The 21,842-nt window shown below is 50.3% G+C and overlaps 4 protein-coding genes across 4 annotated transcripts; 2 read left to right on the forward strand and 2 right to left on the reverse strand.

The window, feature by feature from the left end:
• Positions 1-2,371: 2,371 nt before the first annotated feature.
• On the forward strand, positions 2,372-4,403 carry BCR38DRAFT_330175 (WD repeat domain-containing protein; the record flags this gene model as incomplete). The annotated part of the gene is made up of 3 exons (XM_040854938.1): positions 2,372-2,709; positions 2,850-2,977; positions 3,031-4,403. 3 exons carry the CDS (start codon positions 2,372-2,374, stop codon positions 4,401-4,403), a joined length of 1,839 nt encoding a protein of 612 aa, XP_040721146.1.
• Positions 4,404-4,990: 587 nt separating this feature from the next.
• BCR38DRAFT_417374 (uncharacterized protein) lies at positions 4,991-7,391 on the reverse strand. Its single transcript, XM_040859152.1, has 2 exons — positions 7,313-7,391; positions 4,991-7,240 (listed from the first exon to the last, which is right to left on the reverse strand). The coding sequence occupies exon 2, from the start codon at positions 7,168-7,170 to the stop codon at positions 5,461-5,463; it is 1,710 nt and encodes a 569-aa protein (XP_040721147.1). The 5' UTR covers positions 7,171-7,240; positions 7,313-7,391; the 3' UTR covers positions 4,991-5,460.
• Positions 7,392-13,448: 6,057 nt separating this feature from the next.
• BCR38DRAFT_12837 (aminodeoxychorismate synthase) lies at positions 13,449-16,515 on the reverse strand. Its single transcript, XM_040853538.1, has 2 exons — positions 16,386-16,515; positions 13,449-16,315 (listed from the first exon to the last, which is right to left on the reverse strand). Exon 2 carries the CDS (start codon positions 16,262-16,264, stop codon positions 13,763-13,765), a length of 2,502 nt encoding a protein of 833 aa, XP_040721148.1. The 5' UTR covers positions 16,265-16,315; positions 16,386-16,515; the 3' UTR covers positions 13,449-13,762.
• Positions 16,516-19,092: 2,577 nt separating this feature from the next.
• On the forward strand, positions 19,093-20,425 carry BCR38DRAFT_417381 (uncharacterized protein). The gene is made up of 2 exons (XM_040859153.1): positions 19,093-20,274; positions 20,404-20,425. The coding sequence occupies exon 1, from the start codon at positions 19,340-19,342 to the stop codon at positions 20,246-20,248; it is 909 nt and encodes a 302-aa protein (XP_040721149.1). The 5' UTR covers positions 19,093-19,339; the 3' UTR covers positions 20,249-20,274; positions 20,404-20,425.
• The last annotated feature ends 1,417 nt before the right edge of the window (positions 20,426-21,842 follow it).

Raw genomic sequence — 21,842 nt, forward strand, 5'->3', positions numbered from 1 at the left:
TTCGAGCCCTGGGGTGAATGGGGGGACTCGAAGAAAAATGGACTACTCGATCTCATGTTGGGTTGCAAAGGCGCATTATGGATGAACGGATGGATGGATGACATTGAGGTGGCGTCAGGGCGGCTCGGTTTTGCTTGGAACAGGCTATAGATCATCATGATTCCTCATACAACTGAGCATTTGGCACCGCTTTTCCAAAAAGTTTAGTAACTCGGGCTTAAATATTCCCTTCGTTAATCTCAAAAACTTTTCCCACTCAAGCAAATGAGCTCTAAATGGCTGTGGACTTCTTATCTTCGACTACGATGTCATCAACCATCTGAGAATGGCCTGCCTGGTAATACTTGAGCGACACTGGAAATAGAACGTTTCCAAGATTCTGATTAACGTTTGGGTGGCGTCTCCTCCCTTGTGGAGTACTATCATGGAGTATCATTGGCCTAGAGTTCATTCTGGCACGTCGCAACTCCAATTCCCAGCGACTCGGTCAGCTTTCAAAATGGCCAGCGGTGAGAAAACAGATACCAGATAAGTTCCTCGGCCACTTTGGGCATGATTGTTGCTGAGTTAGTCTTACAACATGGGACTTAGCTGTAGCACAATGACTATATATATTAACACAGGAGAAACCCTTTTGCTAAATGAATAGTTGGATCTAATGGCAAATTTGAACTGATCCATCCGCTATATGCACGAAATCGTTTGTATCTGCCATACTATCTGAGGTGGAAGTTTGTTGTCAAGTTACATACTAATGTTGAACAGCTCTCAAATACGTATTTGTGAATTTCTCCTTACTTAAGTAGGTATTCATTCAGTTTAAACCTCTAGGCTATGTGATAGATTGTGAACAAGTGTCCTCAAGCAGGTAATGCCAAACAGAGATAGCCGCACACCCTATTCGGATGAGTTGTTGTTTACGTTCATTTGACTGACATTGGCGCGCGGCGCGTCAGCCTATCATCGAGGCCGACCGAAAACGGCAACCCCTGGAAGAGGAAGTTCTAGCCACTCGGGGACTTTCTTCACGCGTTATTCTCTAGGAATTTCAGTTATTGCTCCATCATGAAAACAAACAAGACCAGGGGCTTTTCAGCGCAGTCAAGAACCGAGTTTCTACATGGATGCATAGCAGTCCAAACACATAATCCCAATGTGACTGGACTATGTAGTCCTTGAACTTGTGCCGCTTGCCATTCTACCCCTCAGCGGGAGACTAGTCGCGTTAGATCCCCTTGCCTGAAGCCTCAATGTTGTTGTTGAGAACGCCTAGCACGCGTTTGGTCTCCATAATGGGCCCCCATCAAGACGTGTGATGGAATTACAGGGCAAAACAACCTGTGAGACTCGTTGTTTTTGCTGCGCTCAAACATCTGGAATCAGGTGCTCAGTCGACAATGGATAAAGTCGCCATTCTTCAGATCCCAGCCCCCCCTCCTCCACCCCCTCCCCCCAGTTTATTGCTTTGGGAAGGTACGCGCTTGCCAGCCATCATGGTCTCTCAGTGAATAATGCTGGACGTTACCATCCTTAACTTAGCAGGAGGAACCATGATAGATGTACCCTCATATCATTGGCATGAGGTTTCTGATCACAGTGACCCTTCCAAGGAAGAAGTATGCTATGAAAACTTCACAATTTCATGTTCTTGAAAGCCATTATACACACAATAAACGCTGTATCGCTAGAATTTGTGTTGCGTACGTTGGCAAGCCAGCTTGAGCTGGGAAAGAATTATCGGGCTCTAAGTGTGCTCCGTGCGCCCTGTCGGTCGAGTTAGCGCGACGGAAGTGACCTACAGGCCTTACTGGCTCAACCTCCAACCTCGATCCCATCGCTGCTTCCTCATCGTCGTTGACTTGCCATTGTCAATTGACCTCTCCCAGCATTATCTGGACATTTTTGCGACCACCTGCCACCAAAGTTTCCTGTTAACACCGCCGGACTGTCCGAATATCTTACCTACTGATTTAATCATTACTATACCCGCTTTGCCATCTCCCAACTAGGATCATTTCATCAACGAGAGAGCATGCAATAGAGGAAACACAAGCAAGAGGCAGGCAGGACGCTTTTAGGACGGTGGTCAGGAAGACGGGCCCTTCACAAGCGACAACAGACAGGAGCGTCGCGTGCCTCGCCAGTTCCAAATACCTCCATTTGGCCATTTCCTCAAAGTGCGCCGTGGCTTCCTTTACATCCCCACCTCGCAGTCGGCATAGCAACCCAGACATTCGACCTTGGACGTTTAAACCAGTTGAAGCGCATTCCAAAAACCCGGGCCCTGGATCGCATTCACGAAGCGCATATCGACCTTTGCATCGCAGACGCGGCGTCCGTCCGAGCTATTGCCCTTTGGCTTGGACCGACCATGACCGTAGACACCAATGCGGTGGCGGCATCGCTGCCGCCGAAGCGATCGGTCCATGAGACCAACAGTTCTATAGGTTCAACGCCAGCCCGAACATCTACGCCACCTCCGCCGCCATCAGATCGAGGACGATTGCAAGCGAGACACAATGGCGACTACGGCAACAACTTGAGGAGCGCAAGACATAGTGGGCTGATCAGTGAGGGACTGGGCAACAGTGGGGTAGATCCTGACATTCTATCACGAGCTCTATCGCGAGAGCTGTCTGTCGAGCATCGAGATAGCAGCACATCTGGACCTAGCCCCAGCCGGAAGCGGCAAAGGATAAACGGCGATAGGTACGTTAGGCGTGCTTATTTTGTGGATTTGAGAGATGGCCATTGACGTGAATGGGCTGTCCCTAAGATGGCAATGACGTCAAGATGCTGCTATGAGGCATTCGATGAATTTCGTAGCTGACGCTCATTATCATTTCCAGATTCATCCCCTCACGTTCAGGTCAGGACCTGCAAGCCAGCTTCAGCCTCCTACATGAGGAGGGATCGCCAGCCACCCCATCCAGACAGAAGAAACGTACTCCTCATGGTGAGTTGCATTTCCAAAGAAGTAAGTAAACGCTCATGAGTTTCCCTTTGAGCAACTACTAATATATGGGTCAGCCGAGGAAGCCAACCGGACGTTCTCAACCTTGCTACGATCTGAGCTGTTTGAAAATACGATACCTCAGGCAACACCATCCACTCTGTCGCCCGAGGCCAATATGCCAGGCTCAAACTACTCTACGCGTGTGCATGATCCAACACGATCGCACACGCCTCCGAGCAACGCACCTCCAGCTCTGCCCTCATCTTTTACCCCCTCAACCCCCCACAAGAATTTGTTTTCATATATGTCACCCCGCCATCATAGCAACAATGCTGGCCACCCAACACCATCCAGAACGCCCCAGAGCCGGCATGGCCCGAACCTTGATACGAGATCTGATATATATAGCCTGTCGCCTGTTCGCTTTGGCAGTCAACAAATGCTTCTAAGCCCCAGACGACAACCCCGTGCCGTCAGCAAAGTCCCCTACAAGGTCCTAGACGCACCAGAACTAGCCGACGATTTTTATTTGAATTTGGTAGATTGGGGCAGTGCCAATGTGCTGGGTGTGGGGCTCGGCTCCAGCGTGTACATGTGGAACGCGCAGACCAGTCGAGTTAACAAACTGTGTACTCTGGATGATGACACCGTTACGAGTGTGTCATGGATACAGAAGGGAACGCACATTGCTATTGGTACCGGAAAGGGCCTGGTGCAAATATGGGATGCCGAGAAGTCGCGCCGTCTGCGAACCATGACCGGCCACACGGCTCGCGTCGGATCGCTGGCATGGAACAGCCACGTGCTGACCTCAGGATCACGAGACCGCTTGATATACCATCGCGACGTTCGAGCACCGGATCAATGGATGCGGAAGCTCATGGGCCACAAGCAGGAGGTTTGTGGGCTGAAGTGGAACTGCGACGATGGTCAATTAGCCAGTGGGGGAAACGACAACAAGCTGATGGTCTGGGATAAGCTCTCGGAAACACCACTTTGGAAGTTCTCTGACCACACCGCGGCTGTGAAGGCAATAGCCTGGTCGCCGCACCAAAGAGGCCTCCTCGCTTCCGGAGGTGGTACTGCTGATAGGAGAATTATTTTCCATGACACAGTCCGCGGAACCGTCATCAACGAGGTTGACACAGGGAGCCAGGTCTGCAATCTTGCATGGTCCAAGAACTCCAATGAGATTGTTTCGACTCATGGCTACAGTCAAAACCAGATCGTTGTTTGGAAGTACCCCAGCATGACTCAAGTAGTTAGTCTCACAGGTCACACTTATCGGGTGCTGTACCTGGCGATGAGCCCGGATGGTCGTACCGTCGTGACGGGTGCTGGTGACGAGACACTCCGTTTCTGGACTGTGTTTGGACGAAGACCAGGTGCACGAGAAGACAGCGACGGTGGTGGGGGCCGACTGGCTGACTGGGGCGTCATCCGTTGATAATGACATCGGCCCCACAACAATCCAACTCTTCATGTTCGATTATGGAAGCTCATATGTGGCTAACGAAACTTCGACTCAATTATAAGTGCTTTAATGACGACAAAGACCACCACTCTTGTCTCGACGAAACGAAAACCTCATGACGGATCTTGATCAGGAATACCCCCATCAGCTATTATAGCATCACGGCTGGCGTTTGCATGGATCTGGACACTTTTAATTGCATATGGCATGTTCTGCTGCTCGAGCGGCTTTTCCTAGCCTGTGTCTGCCAGCTAGGCTGGCTGGCTACTACGATATCGACCTCCAACTACAGGGACAGGCTGACGAAAGGCATCTTGCTTTATGAAATAGGCCGGGCCGAGTAAAGAGGAATGTAGCTGCGTTTCTAATTCATGGCAAAACCGACACTTGCATTGGCTACAAATGGCATAGCAGATAGCGTGAAAATGCAATCCATGGAACAGTAAATCTGCGCGAACCTCTGGACAGAGGTGAATTTTGAGTCAAGGTGATTGATCTGGCTGTGATGCACAGATGCGGCTTGCACAATTACAGCAAAATTTGACAAAATTTTTGAGAAAGTGTCGCAGAGTGCTCAGGTAATGAAATATTGAAGTCCTTGAAGGAGGTACTTATATCGCTTCCATCAACTCGTAGAAGTCCAAGTGGCGCTACAGATAGGCGCTACAAATAGCCCATCATGACCCAAATCTTCTTGTATTTCACCTAATTGCCAATCATTACTGACGTGGCCAGTTGGGCCATTTTGTCATACTCGCGTGTTACCTGTCTAGAAAATGTCCTCATAATCGTAGTCAAGGGGTATCAAAACATGATGCTCAACCCATCCCAATCTTTGAGCCTGCCGCACCATGACTTCCAGATCCAAGGCTATGAAAAGCTATGACTGCAACATGGTGATATACGTCAATCTCGCAACTCCTTGCGCAAGAATTAAAATGCACACATGCTCCGCACTGGCTGCTATAAGCTGCAAATGGAGTGAGTGTAACATCCTCCTTCATCGATACAAGTGCTCAAAGCGCTAGGTTCACGATGACGCGTCATTGGCAGCCGACTTCCGCTCCCTAGCGGACTCCTTCAGAACTCTATCGGTATCGATCCCAGTAGACACGACATCAGCTTCGGAGTCCGTGATGGTATCCCCAGTTTTCTCCTCATTCAACAGGGGAATATCGTCGACACTTCGGGCATTATCGCTTACTGGTTCTGCAACGCGTACGCTGCCTTGCTTGGCCGCAATATCTTCCTCCTGATGCATCTCGCCTGCGGCGTCCATAGGGGCGAGCTTGCCTTGGCGCGCATCGGGCATCGGGGTCATGACTGGGCTTCGCAGAGCGAGCTCGGGGCTATTCTGCCACTTGGACACCTCGGCCTTCATGGTCTCAAGCTCCTTTTGGAATCTTTTGCCGAAGACGTCGATATAGAAGGTCGACCCGTTGTACACGCTCCAAGCGAAGACAATCATCAGAAATGAACCCGAAGCCCAGCGGCTGTAGAACCATAAGGGGCATGGCAGCATGGTCAGCACAGCGTACGAGTATTGGATGAACATAAAGGCAGGCTCTTGCAGGCGGTTGGGCATTGACAGTACCACCTTGCCTATCCAAGTCTTGGAGTAGGAACGGCGGAGCCAAGTGTACGAGGTTGGGCGACCAGCGGCGATCTTCTCACGGCGGCGCACCGTGATGAGATAGTAGTACGCGAGCTGCCAGAAGAGGTAGGGGATGGTGGACCAGGCCAGCATGGAGATAACATTGGCATATGCCGTGGGCGAGCCGGGCGGTGATGTCTTGATAGTCCAGAGAGCCGGGAAGCGCTCCCGCTGCAGGTTTTCGGGCGTCATATGCGTCATGCAATGCAGCGTCACGCACGGCATGATGTGTATGAACAGTGAGGTAACTTTGTCGAAGCTGTGGAAAACGAGTGAGTTGCGCCACATGACAATAGCCACAGCGTTGTTGCCCATAGCCAGGCAAAAGGACGCGACGAAGAGGCGCTTCGATGTGGGGAAGACCCAGATGGTGAGGAGGAGCATAAGGTTGACGAAATAGCACAAATCGGCCAAGAAATAGTGGTAGCCACGACGGTGGTAGGTGAAGTAGCGGATGGGCATGAAGTATAGGAGCTGGACGGTATACCAGATGTGGAAGTACTCGGGAAAGGCACCCAGCAAGTAACCGCTGATGAAGATGTTCATGACGCCACAGATGAAGGACACCTTCTCACGCAGGGTGATGACCTTGGTGTCATTCCATTGCCGGCTCACTTTCTCGACGCTCTTCTTCATGCGCGTCCTGTACCGCTCCAGCTGCTCCTCGGCTGAAGGTACTCGTCGCCGCCACTCTTCCACCATGCGCTCCCTCGCGACTTGGCTTTTGGACTTGAAGGCATCTCGTGACTTGCGAACCTTCTCGGTCTGTGCTGATATTCCTTTCTGGAGTTTCTCGAGTTGTTGCGGCAGGGCGAAGTTGTCCAATAAATCCAGTACCGTCAAACGATCTAATGGTGGAAAGGCTTCCCAATCCTCCTGATATGAGCTGCTGCCAGAGAAGGATGGATTCCTTGATAGTTTAGGACTGCTGGATGGGCCCATCGTAGGTGTATCGCCCAGTCCCGCCTCGGAGCCCAGCAACGGGCTACCGGTCGCATCCGGCGTAAGTATCGGGTCGCTGTCGGTTAAGGCACTCTCCGATTTGCTACCCTGTACAGGCATGGCATGGCCATCAGATTCGGCCATTTCGGATATCGTATGCGGCGGATACCGGTGAGATCGTTGCAGGAAGAAACGCAGCGGAAAGCCTCAGCTCCTGTGAGAACAAAGCATGTCAGCCATGTGCGCATTACGCCGAGCCAACAGCTTAAATAGGATTTCAACACACGCAGACTAGAGACGGTGTCACGGAAACGCTAAAGGAAAAGCCGAGGATGGTGCTCACGATAGGAGGGTGTTCCCGTGTTCAAAAGGGTGAGACTTGTTCAAGCACGGAAGTGCGGGGGCGCTATATGCAGTTTCGCATGTGGCAGTAGACACAATCGCGACGAAACTATGTGGTGCGAAGGATAGGAGGAAAGCCAGGCGACTATCGCGCGTACAGATGACCGCGACTGCGGCGACCAATCCGTGTGACTCGCCAGGTTTGGCCAAGCAGGTGTCGAGGGTGGTGTCAAGTGCAGGAGAAATAAGGTTTGTACCAGGGCCGAGCTGATGTAGTGTCCCTAGGCAAACTGTCTGAGTTGTGATGCTTGTTCTTTGACAGATGGAGTTGTTGGCTTTGGATTGTCCTCTGACGAATTGCGGTTGAAGGTCTTGCAGGTGTGTAGAAGTGTGGTTGGATGAAAACGGAATACTAGTTAAAACACCCACTCTTAAAAGGATTAAGAACACTTGTACGAGCAACTGTCAGAAATTCGACTGATGCCCTGCTACTCTTTAAATGCCAACCAATAGTCAGAATCCCAACACAAGATCTTGGTTTCGAGCGGTGTATGCTGGCAGCCCTGTTCTTCGTCATATGATGTAGCTCGCGAGCTTGTTCGATAATGGACCCTGGAATGGTTGGTTTCGAGATGGGTGATGCCACGAAAGCAAGGGTGGGTTTGGCTGAATGGAAAAGAAACAGTATGGTACTATAACAAATAGAGTAAGGGATACTAGATTCTAAAACAGCAAGTTTAGATCTTCTTATAGATACGTCTCAAGCAGGCACGGCAGCATCTTTCGAGAAGCGAGGCCTTCGTCTATACCAACCTTAATGTTCACATGCAACACAAGTGACGTCTTATTTACAGCAATCAAGCTCTTGAGAGCCCACCTGGATCTCCTTATGGAGCTCTGGTCTGATAGGTGCGAGGCCGACCCCAGTCACATAGTGGAGCATGTGCATTCCGAAGTTGTCTGAGGCAGCTGGCAGCCAGCTGGCTCCAAGACCCACGGCTGCTCGCCCGCAAAAGTCGAAGTACAAGATCTTTGCATTGCAGCGCAGAGCGTCACAGTTCCAGGCTCGGGTGTCCCAAAATGTTTCGAGGTAATCCAGTGACAGACAGGTAACAGCGACCGCGTTCCTATGGCCCGTGCCCGTGAAGCCTGTCCCGCATCCTCTAGAAACCACCAACATGGTTGTGTAGGAAAGTGCGTAGGCACGATAATGCAATAATTGAAGCAACTTGTGACTTTCGTCGCCTTCTCGTTGCGGTCTCTTGTCGATTTATTTCCTTTGGATTGAAAACCACGCCCACAGGCAGTTTCCGGATTATTGAAATGCTTTAACATTGAGTTACCTGGGGCATCTAGACATCTTTTTCTCGCCCAGGGCGCGTGTCGCAAAAAGTCGCGTCCTCCAACATCCCACCATTATCAGACAGTTTCGAGTCTCGATTCACCATGGGGAAACTCATACGCCTCGAGCTTTTCAGTACGTTTTTCGCGATGCGTATCTTGGACTGATATTGACTTTGCCTAGACTTCAAGTCCTACAAGGGCCACCACACGCTCTTGTTTGGCGACTCTTACTTCACGTCGATTATCGGCCCCAATGGATCTGGCAAATCCAATTCGTATGTGACCGTTCTCTTATTTCTTCACGGCCTATGCCCTGTGAGACAGCGGAGCGGATGCTAACTGTGGGCAGGATGGACGCCATCTCTTTCGTTCTAGGTATTAAGTCGTCGCATCTCCGATCAACCCACCTCAAAGATCTTGTGTACCGCGGCCGAGTGATGAAATCCAAGATCAATGACGATGGCTCCGCCACAGCTCCAGCAACAAACGGTCACACAAATGGCGGCGTCAACGACGACGAGGAGGATGATTCCCAGCGAACGCGCGGTGATCCCAAGACAGCCTGGGTCATGGCAGTGTATGAAGATGACGCTGGTGACGAACAGAAATGGAAGCGCGCCATTACCAGCCAAGGTTCCAGCGAGTATCGAATCAACGACCGCATTGTTACGGCGCAACAGTACAACAAAGCCCTCGAGGACGAGAACATCTTGATCAAGGCCCGCAATTTCCTCGTCTTTCAGGGTGACGTCGAAGCTATCGCATCTCAGTCGCCGCAAGATCTTACCCGTTTGATCGAGCAGATATCGGGAAGTCTCGAGTACAAGGCCGAATACGAGAAGCTCCAGAGCGAGGCCGATCAAGCCTCCGACAACAGCAATTTCCAGCTCCAAAGACGGCGTGGCATCAATTCCGAGATAAAGCAATATCAAGAGCAGAAGAAGGAAGCCGAGAGCTTTCAGAGCAAGACGGCTGAGCGCGACACTGCTGTCGTGACGCACATTCTGTGGAAGCTTTATCACTTCCAACGGGTCATGGACGAGTCAAGCGCTCAGATCCAGGAGCACCAAGAAAACCTCAAGGAATTCCGTCGCAACGTCGAGACATTTGAGAAGAGGCTTGAGGCTGCCCGCAAGGAACAGAGCGATGCTGCCAAGGAGATGCACAAGGCAGAGCGACACATCAAGAGGCAGGAAAAGGAACTTGAGGACAAAAAGGCCAGCCTCGTTCCCATCGATGAAAAGGTCCAGCAGACGAATGAGAGTGCCGCAAAGATCCGCAGCAGGATCGAGACGGTCGCCAAGGACCGTGACGAACAAGCCAAATCAATCGCCAAAATCGAGAAGGCTTTAGCCACCGTCGAGAGGGCCCAACAACAGTTCGAGGACCAATGGAAAGAGACCATGAAAACGCAGGGCAAAGAACTGAGCGATGCTGACCGGAGAGAATATAATACTTTGCGGGCACAAGCAATGGCCAGCTCCTCCGACAATCAAGCGAGATTGGACAACCTGATCCGGCAGCTGAAAAACGACGAGGTCACGGTCAACAGTCTGAAGGGCAAGGTCGAAGCCTATCAAGCTAGCGTCGAGAAGCTTGAGGCAGAACTGGCAAGCATTAAGGAGCGGAGGGACGCAACACAAATATTTGTCAAGCAGACGGCGAGTGAAATCGAGTCCAAGAAGAAAGAGTTCAATCAGGTTCAGTCTGAGCGAGTTAGGACCAACCAGCGAAGGACAGAATTCGACGAAAAACTCCAGGATGTCTTGAAGAAGTTGTTGGAGGCAGATGATGGACGGCGGCAGAATGACAAGGAAGCAAAAACCAAGGAAATGGTGACCTCGCTAAAGCGCATATATCCAGGCGTCAAGGGGAGGGTTGGGGACTTGTGCAAACCCAAGCAGAAGAAGTTTGATGAAGCCGTCATCACCGCTCTTGGTCGTGACTTTGACTCGGTTATCGTCGACTCCGAGGCGACCGGCAGAGAATGCGTACAGTATGTCAAAGACCAGCGCTTTCCTCCCATGACCTTTATCCCTCTGGACAACATCAAAGTCAACGCAGTCAACACTGCTGTTAAGGGCATTCAGGGCGCGCGTCTCACGATTGACACCATCGACTTCGATTCGACCCTTGAGCGTGCCATGTCGTATGCCTGTGGGAGTTCGATCGTATGCGATGACCTCGAAATTGCGAAGCACATCTGTTACGAGCGTAGGATTCCGGTAAAAGCAGTGACGCTTGAGGGATTCGTCATTCACAAGGCTGGTTTGATGACTGGTGGTCGCGGCCTAGATCACAAGGGCGGCAAACGCCGATTTGAAGAGCACGACGTCCAAAACCTGCGCAAGATGGCCGACAAGTTTCGGGACGAGATTGAGAAACTGCCCAAGGTCGATCGACGTGGTGCTATTGAGGAGACGTTACAGAATGATCTCGCTGGTCTGGAACAACGTCTCGGATTTGCCCGCAGGGAGCTGGTAGCTTTCGATCAGAACTTAACTAGCAAGAAAAAGGAGCTCGACAACGGGAAGCGTCAACTTAAGGAGTGGCAACCCAAGTACAAGGAGGAGGACAGTAAGCTGCAGAAGACCCGAGCCTCGGTCGAGAAGTTCAAGGCCGCGATTGCTCAAGCAGAGGATAAGATCTTCATCGACTTTTGCAAGAGGCTTAGCTATGCCGATATTCGAGCCTATGAATCCCAACAGGGTAGTATGGAACAGGAGGCAGCCGAGCAACGCAACCAATTTGAAATCCAGAGATCACGGTTGAACAGCAACCTTAATTGGGAGCAGTCCAGGCTCAGTGATTTGCAGAGGAGACTTAAGCAAATGGAGGACTCGCTCGGACGGCTCCAGGCGGACATTGAGACATACGAAGCTGAGAAGGCCGAGATTGAGGAAGCCATGGGTGTCGATCAAGACAATCTTGAAGCGCTACAGGAGCAGCTTGACGCGTGCAAAGAAAAGCTCTCCAAGCGGACCGAAAAAGTCAACGACGCCAAAGCCGAAGTGCAGAAGAGAAGCAAGGACATTGATGGTCGACTGAAAGCTATCAATGCTCTAGAGACCGAAATGCAAAAGAATAGCGCTGGCAAGTTTGGCTTGCTGAAGAGATGTAGGCTGGAGCAAATCAACATCCCACTCGAAGAAGGGTCCTTGGACAACCTTCCGAATGAGGACAACCTGCTGCAACCGGACGCAGATGTCATGGATGTCGATGAGGGTGACGACGCGGAGCTGATGGAAAATGCCATGGACGACCATGGTATCGCCGTAGACTTCAGCGGACTTAACGAGGACCTGAAAGAGGTATGTTCATTTGGATCTTCTTCGTTCCCCTTCTCCTGTCTCCCTTGGGTCTTTTTTCCTCCCTCCGACCGGTCACTAACTTTGTTAGCCTGACGACTATGCCATTGAGGACAAGCTGCAGGAGAAGATTGCATCTCTGACAGCAGAACTCGAAAAAATGAACCCGAACATGCGTGCCATGGAGCGATTAGATGTGGTTGAAAACAGATTAAGGTCGACGGATCAGGAATGGGAAGAAGCCAAGGCGGCTTTCAAGGCTGCCCGTGACGCCTTCGACGAGATCAAGACCAAGCGATATGAGCTCTTCAACAAGGCTTTTGCGCACATTCAGGAGCAGATATCAACGGTTTACAAGGACCTGACTCGCTCAGACCAGTATCCCCTCGGTGGCCAGGCCTATCTCGACATCGAAGAGGACACGGACCAGCCGTATCTCTCGGGCATCAAGTACCACGCCATGCCACCGCTCAAGCGATTTCGTGACATGGAGCACTTGTCCGGAGGCGAGAAGACGATGGCTGCGCTTGCACTCCTGTTTGCCATCCACAGTTACCAGCCGAGTCCGTTCTTTGTACTCGACGAAGTGGACGCTGCCTTGGATAACGCCAATGTGGAGAAGATCAAGAATTATATTCGGGAGCATTCGGGACCAGGAATGCAGTTCATCGTTATCAGTCTGAAGACTGGATTGTTCCAGGATAGTGAAAGCTTGGTTGGGGTCTACAGAGACCAAGATGTGAACAGTTCGCGGACACTGACTCTTGATGTAAGTCCCCCCCCCCCCGGATGAACAAGGATACTTTCCAGGTGCTAATATTAGGCCAGCTTCGTAAATACGTATAGGGTTTGATTCGTAGAACGTTAGCAGGGGGAGTTCATGGGGTTTCGCGAATGAGTCACGAGGTTTTTTCTGTCTATTTGACAAGAGACTTGCGAGCAATGACTTGTACAAGTGATACCTATGCACGTCTGGGGGAAGGACATTGGGGTTTTGTATCATAATCTCGCACGCGACGTAGATATCACTCTCGCATTCAGCCAGCAGGACAAAATCAATGCGTTTCTCATTTGTGGCTTTTGGGAATTCAGTATGCCCTTGTGGTCGACCACTAACTACTGTTACCTTACTCGAAGGTCTCATACAAGTAATCGAGGGTCGCGTAGCACACATACAGGATATCAGCCTCGTGGTAATGTGAGGGCTTGGGTTGCTGGGTCACCCAATATTGAGGAGGCTGGCCATTGGAAGGAAGTGGTAGATTCAGCATAGTAATAGGTCAACCATTCTTACCATGAATAAGGAATTTCGTGACGGCGAGCTGGAGTGGGTGCCGCAGCAGCTTGCTGCACCGTATTTGCGTCTACATATTAAGAATATGGACCCAGTTGATAATGCACAGTGGATGCAATACCTGGCAGGATCATCGTGTATGACCTCGATTTATAAACAGCAAAATTATCTACCCAAATTGTTGGTTGCCTACTGGTTCCTCTTTTGAAAATTCTGAAAACAAATGCCACAGAATGAGAAAGGCAAGCACTTTATACATAGCGCGAGAGAAAAGTTTCAGTATATCCCAATGTTGAACCGTGCTACCCGCCAACCTGTAGATCTAATGCCAACCAATGCCCCTTTATCACGCTTCCGTACCAGATACGTTGAGTATCATATGCACCTCGACCTACATAAGCTAGAACTTCGCCACGATTCAAAGCATCCAAAACGCCTATTCATATTCTTAATCAAAAACAGCCAAGGGTCCCTTCAACTTTGTCATCATCTCATCCCTTTCGCCCTCGGGAGTGCTCAAAGCCGTGACAGCCCCGCCAGCACCAATGTGCCAGACCTCCTGTTCCGTGCCGTCGTGTTGGTGCACAATCTCGTCGTCCCAACGGAACAGACTGCGGATGGTGACGCTCCAGTCTCCACGGCCGGCGATATCCATGTAACCCACAACGCCCGAGTACAGACTCCGCTCCCGGCGTCCTTCGATTTGTTGCAGGATCTGGCAGCTCCTCTTCTTTGGAGCGCCCGTCATGCTGCCCGGAGGCAAGCTGGCGGCCAAAATGTCAAGACCGCTATACCCCTGATCGTCGCCTACAGCGTCCGCGTCGTCATTAACAGGGAGTTGCCCTTGAACAACGCTGATCATCTGAAAGACGCTAGCGTACTCCTCCACCTTGAGCAACTGAGGCACGATGACATGGCCGGGCCCACAGACGCTGTGCAGGTCGTGCCTCACTAGATCGACAATCATGAGGTTCTCAGCCTCTTCCTTGGGTATATGCAGGATCCTTTCGGCTTGTTCTAACGTGGCCACTGCATCAGACTTGCGCACGGTACCTTTCATGGGCCGCATTGAGCAAAGACCATCCCCATTATACTCGAGGAATCGCTCAGGAGAACTGCTGATCAGGGTAGCTCCTCCAAGACGGATGTAGGAGCCGAACGGCGCCGGCTGACATGCCCGTAGAGATCGGTAGATTTGCCATGAGCTTGGCGTTTCGGTTGCACTCGAGGGGCCCCAGCTGTTGCTGGAGATGTCAGGGGGGCCGCTTTCCGGAGCACTCGTCGAGCGAGTGATAGATGTCTGGTCGGTAAGGCAGAGCTCATACGAGTCGCCAGCGGCAATGAAATCCTGGCATTGACGCACTTTGCACTCATACTCGTCCGCGTCTGGAACTTGGATTTTCGTTGAACAGAGGGTTCCCGTGGGTGTCATTGGGGGTGTCAGGTGCTTCTTAAAGTTGGTACTGCCCACGTTGCCCACATTTACGCGGAGACCATCAGCCCACAGTGTCGAGTTCTGCAGCGTCCTGGCAACCTCGTCAATCCACTGGCCGGGATCCGAACCTGGAGAGTGCAGGTTTTGGATACGCAGGGTGCTCTCCAGGTGATCGATAACGATACTTTTGGTGATCCAGGCAAAACACAAATCGGGGCGCTGATGGCCTCTGTCCGTGAATGTTTCAACATCAATGCATTCGAGGCCCAGCTCGTACGTTGCGTAGCCCATAAAACCTCCCATGAAAGGGGTTTCGGCAGAGCATTGTTTAGTTCTCCTGGGTTGAAGAAACCTAGCCAATACATGCCAGATTGTGTCATGGCCATGAATTCGCATCGTTTCTAGAGTGTTGCACTCAGCCTCCGTGGATGAGGGCGTATAAGCGACAACCTGGGAGGCACCTGCATGGTATTCAAACCGCATTGCTTTCTCAACATCCAGAGCGATGATGCTGTAACGGCCCCTCACATCCAATCCAATTCGATCCGCATGGGCGCTGGCCGAGTCGAGAATGATTTGATCTTGTTTTCCACTTTGCAGGAGTTCCACAACGTCGGGAACTTGAACGTGAGCAGGGAGATGAAGACTTCGAGACGTATATCGACAATCAATATCCCTCTCGTTCTGACGAATCCAGTCGTCCACTTTTGGTTGTGAAAGAAGGCTAGGGTTCCTAGCGTCATGCATCACTTCTATGCGATTCGGTTGGGTCCTGCGACCAGCCCGTTCACTCCAGCGACGAGCTTGTTCAAACCAATTCAAAATGACCCTGTGACCAGAAGAATCTGAGCATATAGACTCTGGGTGGTACTGGAACCCCCAGAAAGGTTTCGATGTGTGTTTCATGCCCATAAGAATGCGTTCAACGAAGCCGTCCCTCGGTTCCTCGACCCATGCTAGCGGTAAGACCTGAGGCAAAGTAGCAGGGGAAGCCCACCTCCATGCTGGCCAGTCCGCCTCAGATATTAATCCTTGGCCGATATCTGCACACAGACTGTGATAAAGCGTGGCTCTGAAAGAGGGTATGTCGGTAAAGATGTTTCCTTCGGATGAGTCGGCAACGTCCGATCTATGGTCTATTTGACGAATCATGCCGTGAAGACCAGTTGTGAGTTTCTTCGTAGTTGCTCCGCAACTGACCGCGAGACTCTGGAAGCCAAGACAAATCCCAAGCACTGGAAGAAGATGTTCGTCTTCGAGTTGCCATATGTGTTTCATCAAGCCGACGTCGGCTTCCGAGTCGGGTGACCCTGGCCCGGGTCCGCAGACCACGGCATCATAGCGCCGCAACTCGTCTACTAACGCATCATGAAATGTTGGGGATTTCGGGTCGAGCTGAGGGGAGTCGATGGGCAAGACATGGACCTCGGCATCCAGAAGTGTGTTGAGAAGAGAGACGACATTGTTGCTGAATGAATCATAAGCGTCAAGGAACAGGATCCGAGGGTGGCTCATCACTCTGACTCAGGAGAGCGTTGAACGGTCAATCTACTACCAGGTATTGACCTGCGCAATATCAGTGTGTCGTGCTTTATAAAAGTACCTGAATCCGGGGGAAACGACGAAGGAATCTTACAGGATGGATGACTGTCCGGGGAAATTTTTGACAGTAAATCCCGGCACGCGCCCAACCCGATTAGCCGTATCGAGTAGATAGTGGGCTTTCAGGGATTGTCTTTAAGCTTAAAAGAATCACCGGAGCCCCAGTTGTAGCAAGCCTTGGCGTGTCTATGATTGACTGTAATGTTGTACAGCTTTCAATCAAACAAATCATCGATGATGATTGGAAATCTTTAAAGGTGCAATCAAGTCATGGTTACGCATCCAGTCTATACCCAGCAGGTAAGTCATGATTCAAAGAATTTCCTAGGACAAGGCATCTTTTGATTTATAAACAATCCCCTGTTACGTATCTTTCTTTTAGTAAGAATCTACTAAAGTGCGTGGTCGTGCACGGGCGGATTTTGTATGAGAGTAAAGGTAGCGATTCGCTTAGGGTGGCGAATTGCTTGTGGGACACATTAATGCAACTAGATTCCACGTATATATACCTCATTGTAGTAAGAAGGTATAGAAAAATGGATATGAAAATGAACTAGTTTACTTATGAACATTGCGAAATAACCCCGGTTTGAAGCAACCTCAAGCAACATAATGTGATTAACGAAGTGTCAGGTGCAGATGTCCCCTACACTACACTGCTGGTACCCACCTGATGACTGGCAGCCGACTTCTCTCTAGCACTCTCGTCCTTCAATCTGTACTTGAAATATCCGTGACACGAAGTAAGTAGACGGGTAGCATCAACATTCGTGTTTTATTGTGTAGTGCCTTGGGATTTTAAATTAGTAAGATATGTTTCATTATCTTACGGCCCAATGGCAACCCTTGCGTTTATGTCCATCTGTAACCAATTAAGCACCTTCTGTTCCGGATGATTCATATCATCTCCGTCTCTTGGAGACTTTGAGTCCCGATCAGCCCTTCACTTCAAGGCTCGTTCTTGCTCCCATTTGTTGGATATCTTCTCGTGTCAACTCCGAAGGCACGAAAACGAGCCTCATTTGGTCAATCCGACGCAGGAAGGAATTTTCTTCATGATCCGCCTTTTCATCATGAAGAAAACACCGTCGGGGCTTTGCGCACTATTTTGGGTCAGTGCCTACACATATGAATATACAGTATTCGGCCGCTGACTAAAACAGACATCGAAGGGAACAGTGTTCAATAGTGTTCCACGGATGGGCCTGTGACTCAGGGTGGCGAGAAGTCTCAAGTTTAACCTTGTGCTATGCTTTCAGGCCAAGGTGTGATTTTAAGCCCAGGAGGAGGACCTTGGGAAAGGAGCTGGACGGGTTCTGCTGGTGTCTTTCACATCAAGGATTGACTCCGTCGAATTTTACAGCCTCACTCACCTGAAACGACGGTAGCTTGAACAGGGCGGATTTAAGAGAACAGGAATTCGTTACTAAAACGTGCTCAAATACTGTTTTACTTATCGTGAATCCTGTAGCTGTGTTGAAACACATGGGTATAGCCACCCGAATCTTCAACTCTACTAGATTCGGAGGAACCAGACTTGGCCTGGTGATTATTCGGCAAAATCCGTACACAGCCTCACGATATCATCAATGGGATGATATACCGATCTGTACAAAGGATAACTCCGTAACATATTCGATATCTCAGAGTACACTACCCAAAATATACATACCCAGTGATGTGTAGAATACTTGATCGTTTGGCTGAGCCGCCAGTTGGTTCCAATATGCTATGTGATATCATAATCCCATCAAGCCACGCCTGAGCTTACTATACGCATAAGCAGACCATTTGTGTTGCGAGGAATAAGGAGCACTGCACAGACCCGTCTAATTTTGTTATGCTAATCATCCTCAGATATGGATTCATTGAAAGGAGCTTCTGCGCCAGAAGAACATCCAGAATTGATTGCAAACCAAATAGAAATGTGGGAGGCCATGCGTCAGGTCATACGTCTGATTACCCAGTTCTCGATTTCTGTGGATGGTTACTGCTTTGGTTTGCTCATATCATCATGAGTTGATTTTATTTATGCTGGCTAGAGTCGCCGTCAGTTTCACAGTCTGGCTAGTATACCAAGGAGTTTCCTTGGCATTCTCGTGGAGCCGCAGAAGGCTGAGAGAGAGGCGTGGTGGGCCAGTTCAGAGTATCAAGATTGCTTCAATGGCAGATGCAGAAACAAAAACCTTGGCTGGTAGTACGAAAGCAGGCAGCCAGAAGGTCTGAGAATCAGCCGCATTATGCCTGAGATTTCATTTGTGATATCGGTTCGGAATACCCAGAGAACGCGTCGAAGGACCTCGGATATGTGAAGAGATTCAAGAGAATGAAGACAGCCAAGGGGAAACATTTAGGCTTTGCTTGGTCTTGGAATATCGGTGGACCTGTGCCTACTATGTAGCCATATACCAAATTGCATGCTCTGGCTAGACCCGTCTTTTTCAACTTGGAATGTGAGATTTCATTGGTTACTCAGACCAAGGTGGCCCAGAAGTCTTCACAATGACGTTGAAGTCGTCTGAACGTTATTCGATATGCTCTAGGTCAACCCTTGAGACATAATACTTATGTCACTAAGCTGTAGTTTGATGAAACAACATGAGAAGCGGAAGCCGAAAATCTTTAAATTTCCCTGGTGAGGTTCCGTATCCAAGATCTTTTGGTCAAGTGGTCTACCGTCACAGGACTTTTACGGAATAAGGAGCACTCTTAAATAAAAAAACTTTCTTAATTTCACTTAACCGGATATCTACCACGTGCAACATCAACGCTAGCATAGAGTATAAGCCATGCAGCGGACGTGCTCAAGAGATTTTTTTTCTCCATCGGGCTATTTGGATCAAACAGATATCTCTCGGTGCCTGGTCGTAGAGGTTGGTTCTGGCATTCTGAAGAATACGAAGTACCTGGGCACTTATAAGTAGATTTCAACGCACTGACCATTGTACATTGGCCCCAGCTTCATCAATTGTCGCTGCATATCCACCAATGTTCGTTCAACCAAAGCAGGACAGCATTAACCGTTGCCACATAAACACTCTGATTCCCACGACGCCAAACACAGTTTCGAAGCAAAACAATTTCATCAACTGCAAAATAATGGCAGACCACCCTTCGAGACGAGGGGGCCGCTACCGCGACGATCGTGGGTCACGAAGACGCGACACTCGAGAATCAGATCGCTACGATGACAGACGAGACAGGCACCACAAATCCCGCTCCGCATCCCCCAGGAGGGACAGGCGCGACCGCCATCGCTCCAGATCTCGTGATCGCAGAGATAGGCGCCCGGACCAAGATAGAGAACGCCCGTATGAGCGAGAACGAGAGCTAGACCAAGAACGGCACTCCAGAGGAAGCGACCGGCGCCGCGGTAGCGAGCCTGAGCCGCACCGCAGAGCAGACAGACAAGAGGCACATTCATCCAGATATCGAGATGCTCGCGATGACGGCATTAGACCAAGCAAAGAAATAGCGACCCCAACCAGACCAGCTCAGAGTCCAAGCCATAATTCGCCTCTGCCCACGCGGCCCAAAGACAGGAGCAGAAAGAGTACACCTTTGTCATTCAAGGTTGGAAAGAACAATGAAGAACCACTTCGGGAAGGAGAGACGGACTTGAAGGTCAAAGCCGAGCGCTTCGGGGAACCTGCAACGCACAGTGGTGGGGAAGCTATGAACGAGGATCAGGCAGAGGACGAGGACGAGGACGAGATTGAGATTGATGGTGGTGTGGATATGGCAGCCATGATGGGATTTAGCTCCTTCGATTCCACCAAGGGCAAGAAGGTCAAGGGCAATGATGTCGGAGCGGTCCGAAAGGAGAAAAAGTCCGAGTACCGCCAGTATATGAACCGCGTCGGCGGTTTCAACAGGCCACTCAGTCCTGGTCGTTGAACAAGGCGTGTTGGACTTATTGGCAAGTATGGTATAATCCTATGCAATGAGCAGGCATTGTGTTCATGCAACTAATTTTATCACGAAAGTAAGCATTCGACTTGTCTCTCCCTCATGTTCCAGTGTCACAATTAACTGGGTAGCCTCATGCGAAGGCCTGGTCCTGTAACCAGCGTCCAAGTACGCGAGTGATGACAAGGTAGGTTTCTCTGTTGTTGTCCCAAATTATCCTCTCAGTGCCTTGCATCTGTTGAGTCCGAACGAATTGAGATCTACGTCCGCTTTCACAGAAGCTCCAAAAGGCCTCTGGGTAGATAGTGGACTGGTATCAGCTGATCCCGAATATACCATGAGGGATACCGTGTTTCCCTTGACGCGGAAATGCTTGCGCCTACTTGAGTAGACAGCACTCTGATACTTTCGTTTTTTCAATCCGTCTTCGGGTTCGATCATGGAGACCATGACTAAGCACCCCAACGTCTGGCCAAAAGCCGCAGAAGGAATATCTAATTTCTGCTGTAACAGTGGTCTCCAAGCCTATCAACTTCATAGCGGGACCGTGCGCCAGGTTTGCATCAGCTACTGCTCTGGTTACAATCGATCCAAACCCTTATTGTCATAAAGAGAGTCCAAGCTCAACCTAGGTAAGTTCGATGACCTGCCATCCGTCTCGTTCTGTCTCTAAAGAATCCGCTGTGGTGCTCGGCATTTCATCCTTTATCACCAGCACAGCACATCCCTTAAAGCCTCACGTCTCCCCATATCTTCATCTCGGCCTGGCAAGCCTTACAACAAAGCGAGTGAAACCTGGCAAAGTCCATTCTCCCGAATTTCTTGCACCGTAGGCACATGACGTAAGCCCCACCCCCTATTGCAATCCGAGAGCCCACCGAGTACCTGGGCTGACCGTCATCGGCGACAGCATTAAGCCCACAGTCGATGCAGAACCTCATGGAGGCGTCTGGCCCGCCTTTTCTCTTGGTCCCCGTCACCATGTCGTCTGCAAAGTCCTATCTAAGGCGAAGACGCAAGCACAGCCTACAGCATAGTATCGTATAAAAGTCTTAGGCAGGAACTCTGGGTCTAACTTCTTAACGGCGAGGAGCTGCCGCAGAGAGTCAACCAGTCCTGAGTAGTGGAAATATCGGCAGCTGTTTCGAAGGCTGCTGGAGTCTGGGAATTCGAGGAAGTGTAGGATTTCGAGTTGAAGTTCAACAGGGAGACTAAGAAGGGGTGGGACAGGATTCATGGGTTTGGTTTCGAGGAGCTGTACGTGTTGATTGGAACTTTTGGGCTTCTAGGTGACATACCACCTTGGCCATTCCTTTAGTCCAGTCCATATCAAGGTTTCCATTGCCGTGTTGTCTGATTTGGAAGCAAGGCAGGAACAAGCTCTGCGGCTTCCAACATTGTAACAGTCAAGATGCCGTAGGCAAGCGCGCTGCCTTCTTATGTAACTGGTTCATCCCCATCTAGTATTTCAGGAGGCTCCCAGAACTTATTACTTGCTAAAGGGATACTGTTAGTCTGGATTCTCTTTATCCAAGCTTTTTGTCTCTATACGATGAAATGGACCAAGGCCAAGCCAGATCTT

Source organism: Pseudomassariella vexata, assembly GCF_002105095.1.
Source record: "Pseudomassariella vexata strain CBS 129021 chromosome Unknown BCR38scaffold_1, whole genome shotgun sequence".
Classification (NCBI taxonomy): Eukaryota; Fungi; Ascomycota; class Sordariomycetes; order Amphisphaeriales; family Pseudomassariaceae; genus Pseudomassariella; species Pseudomassariella vexata.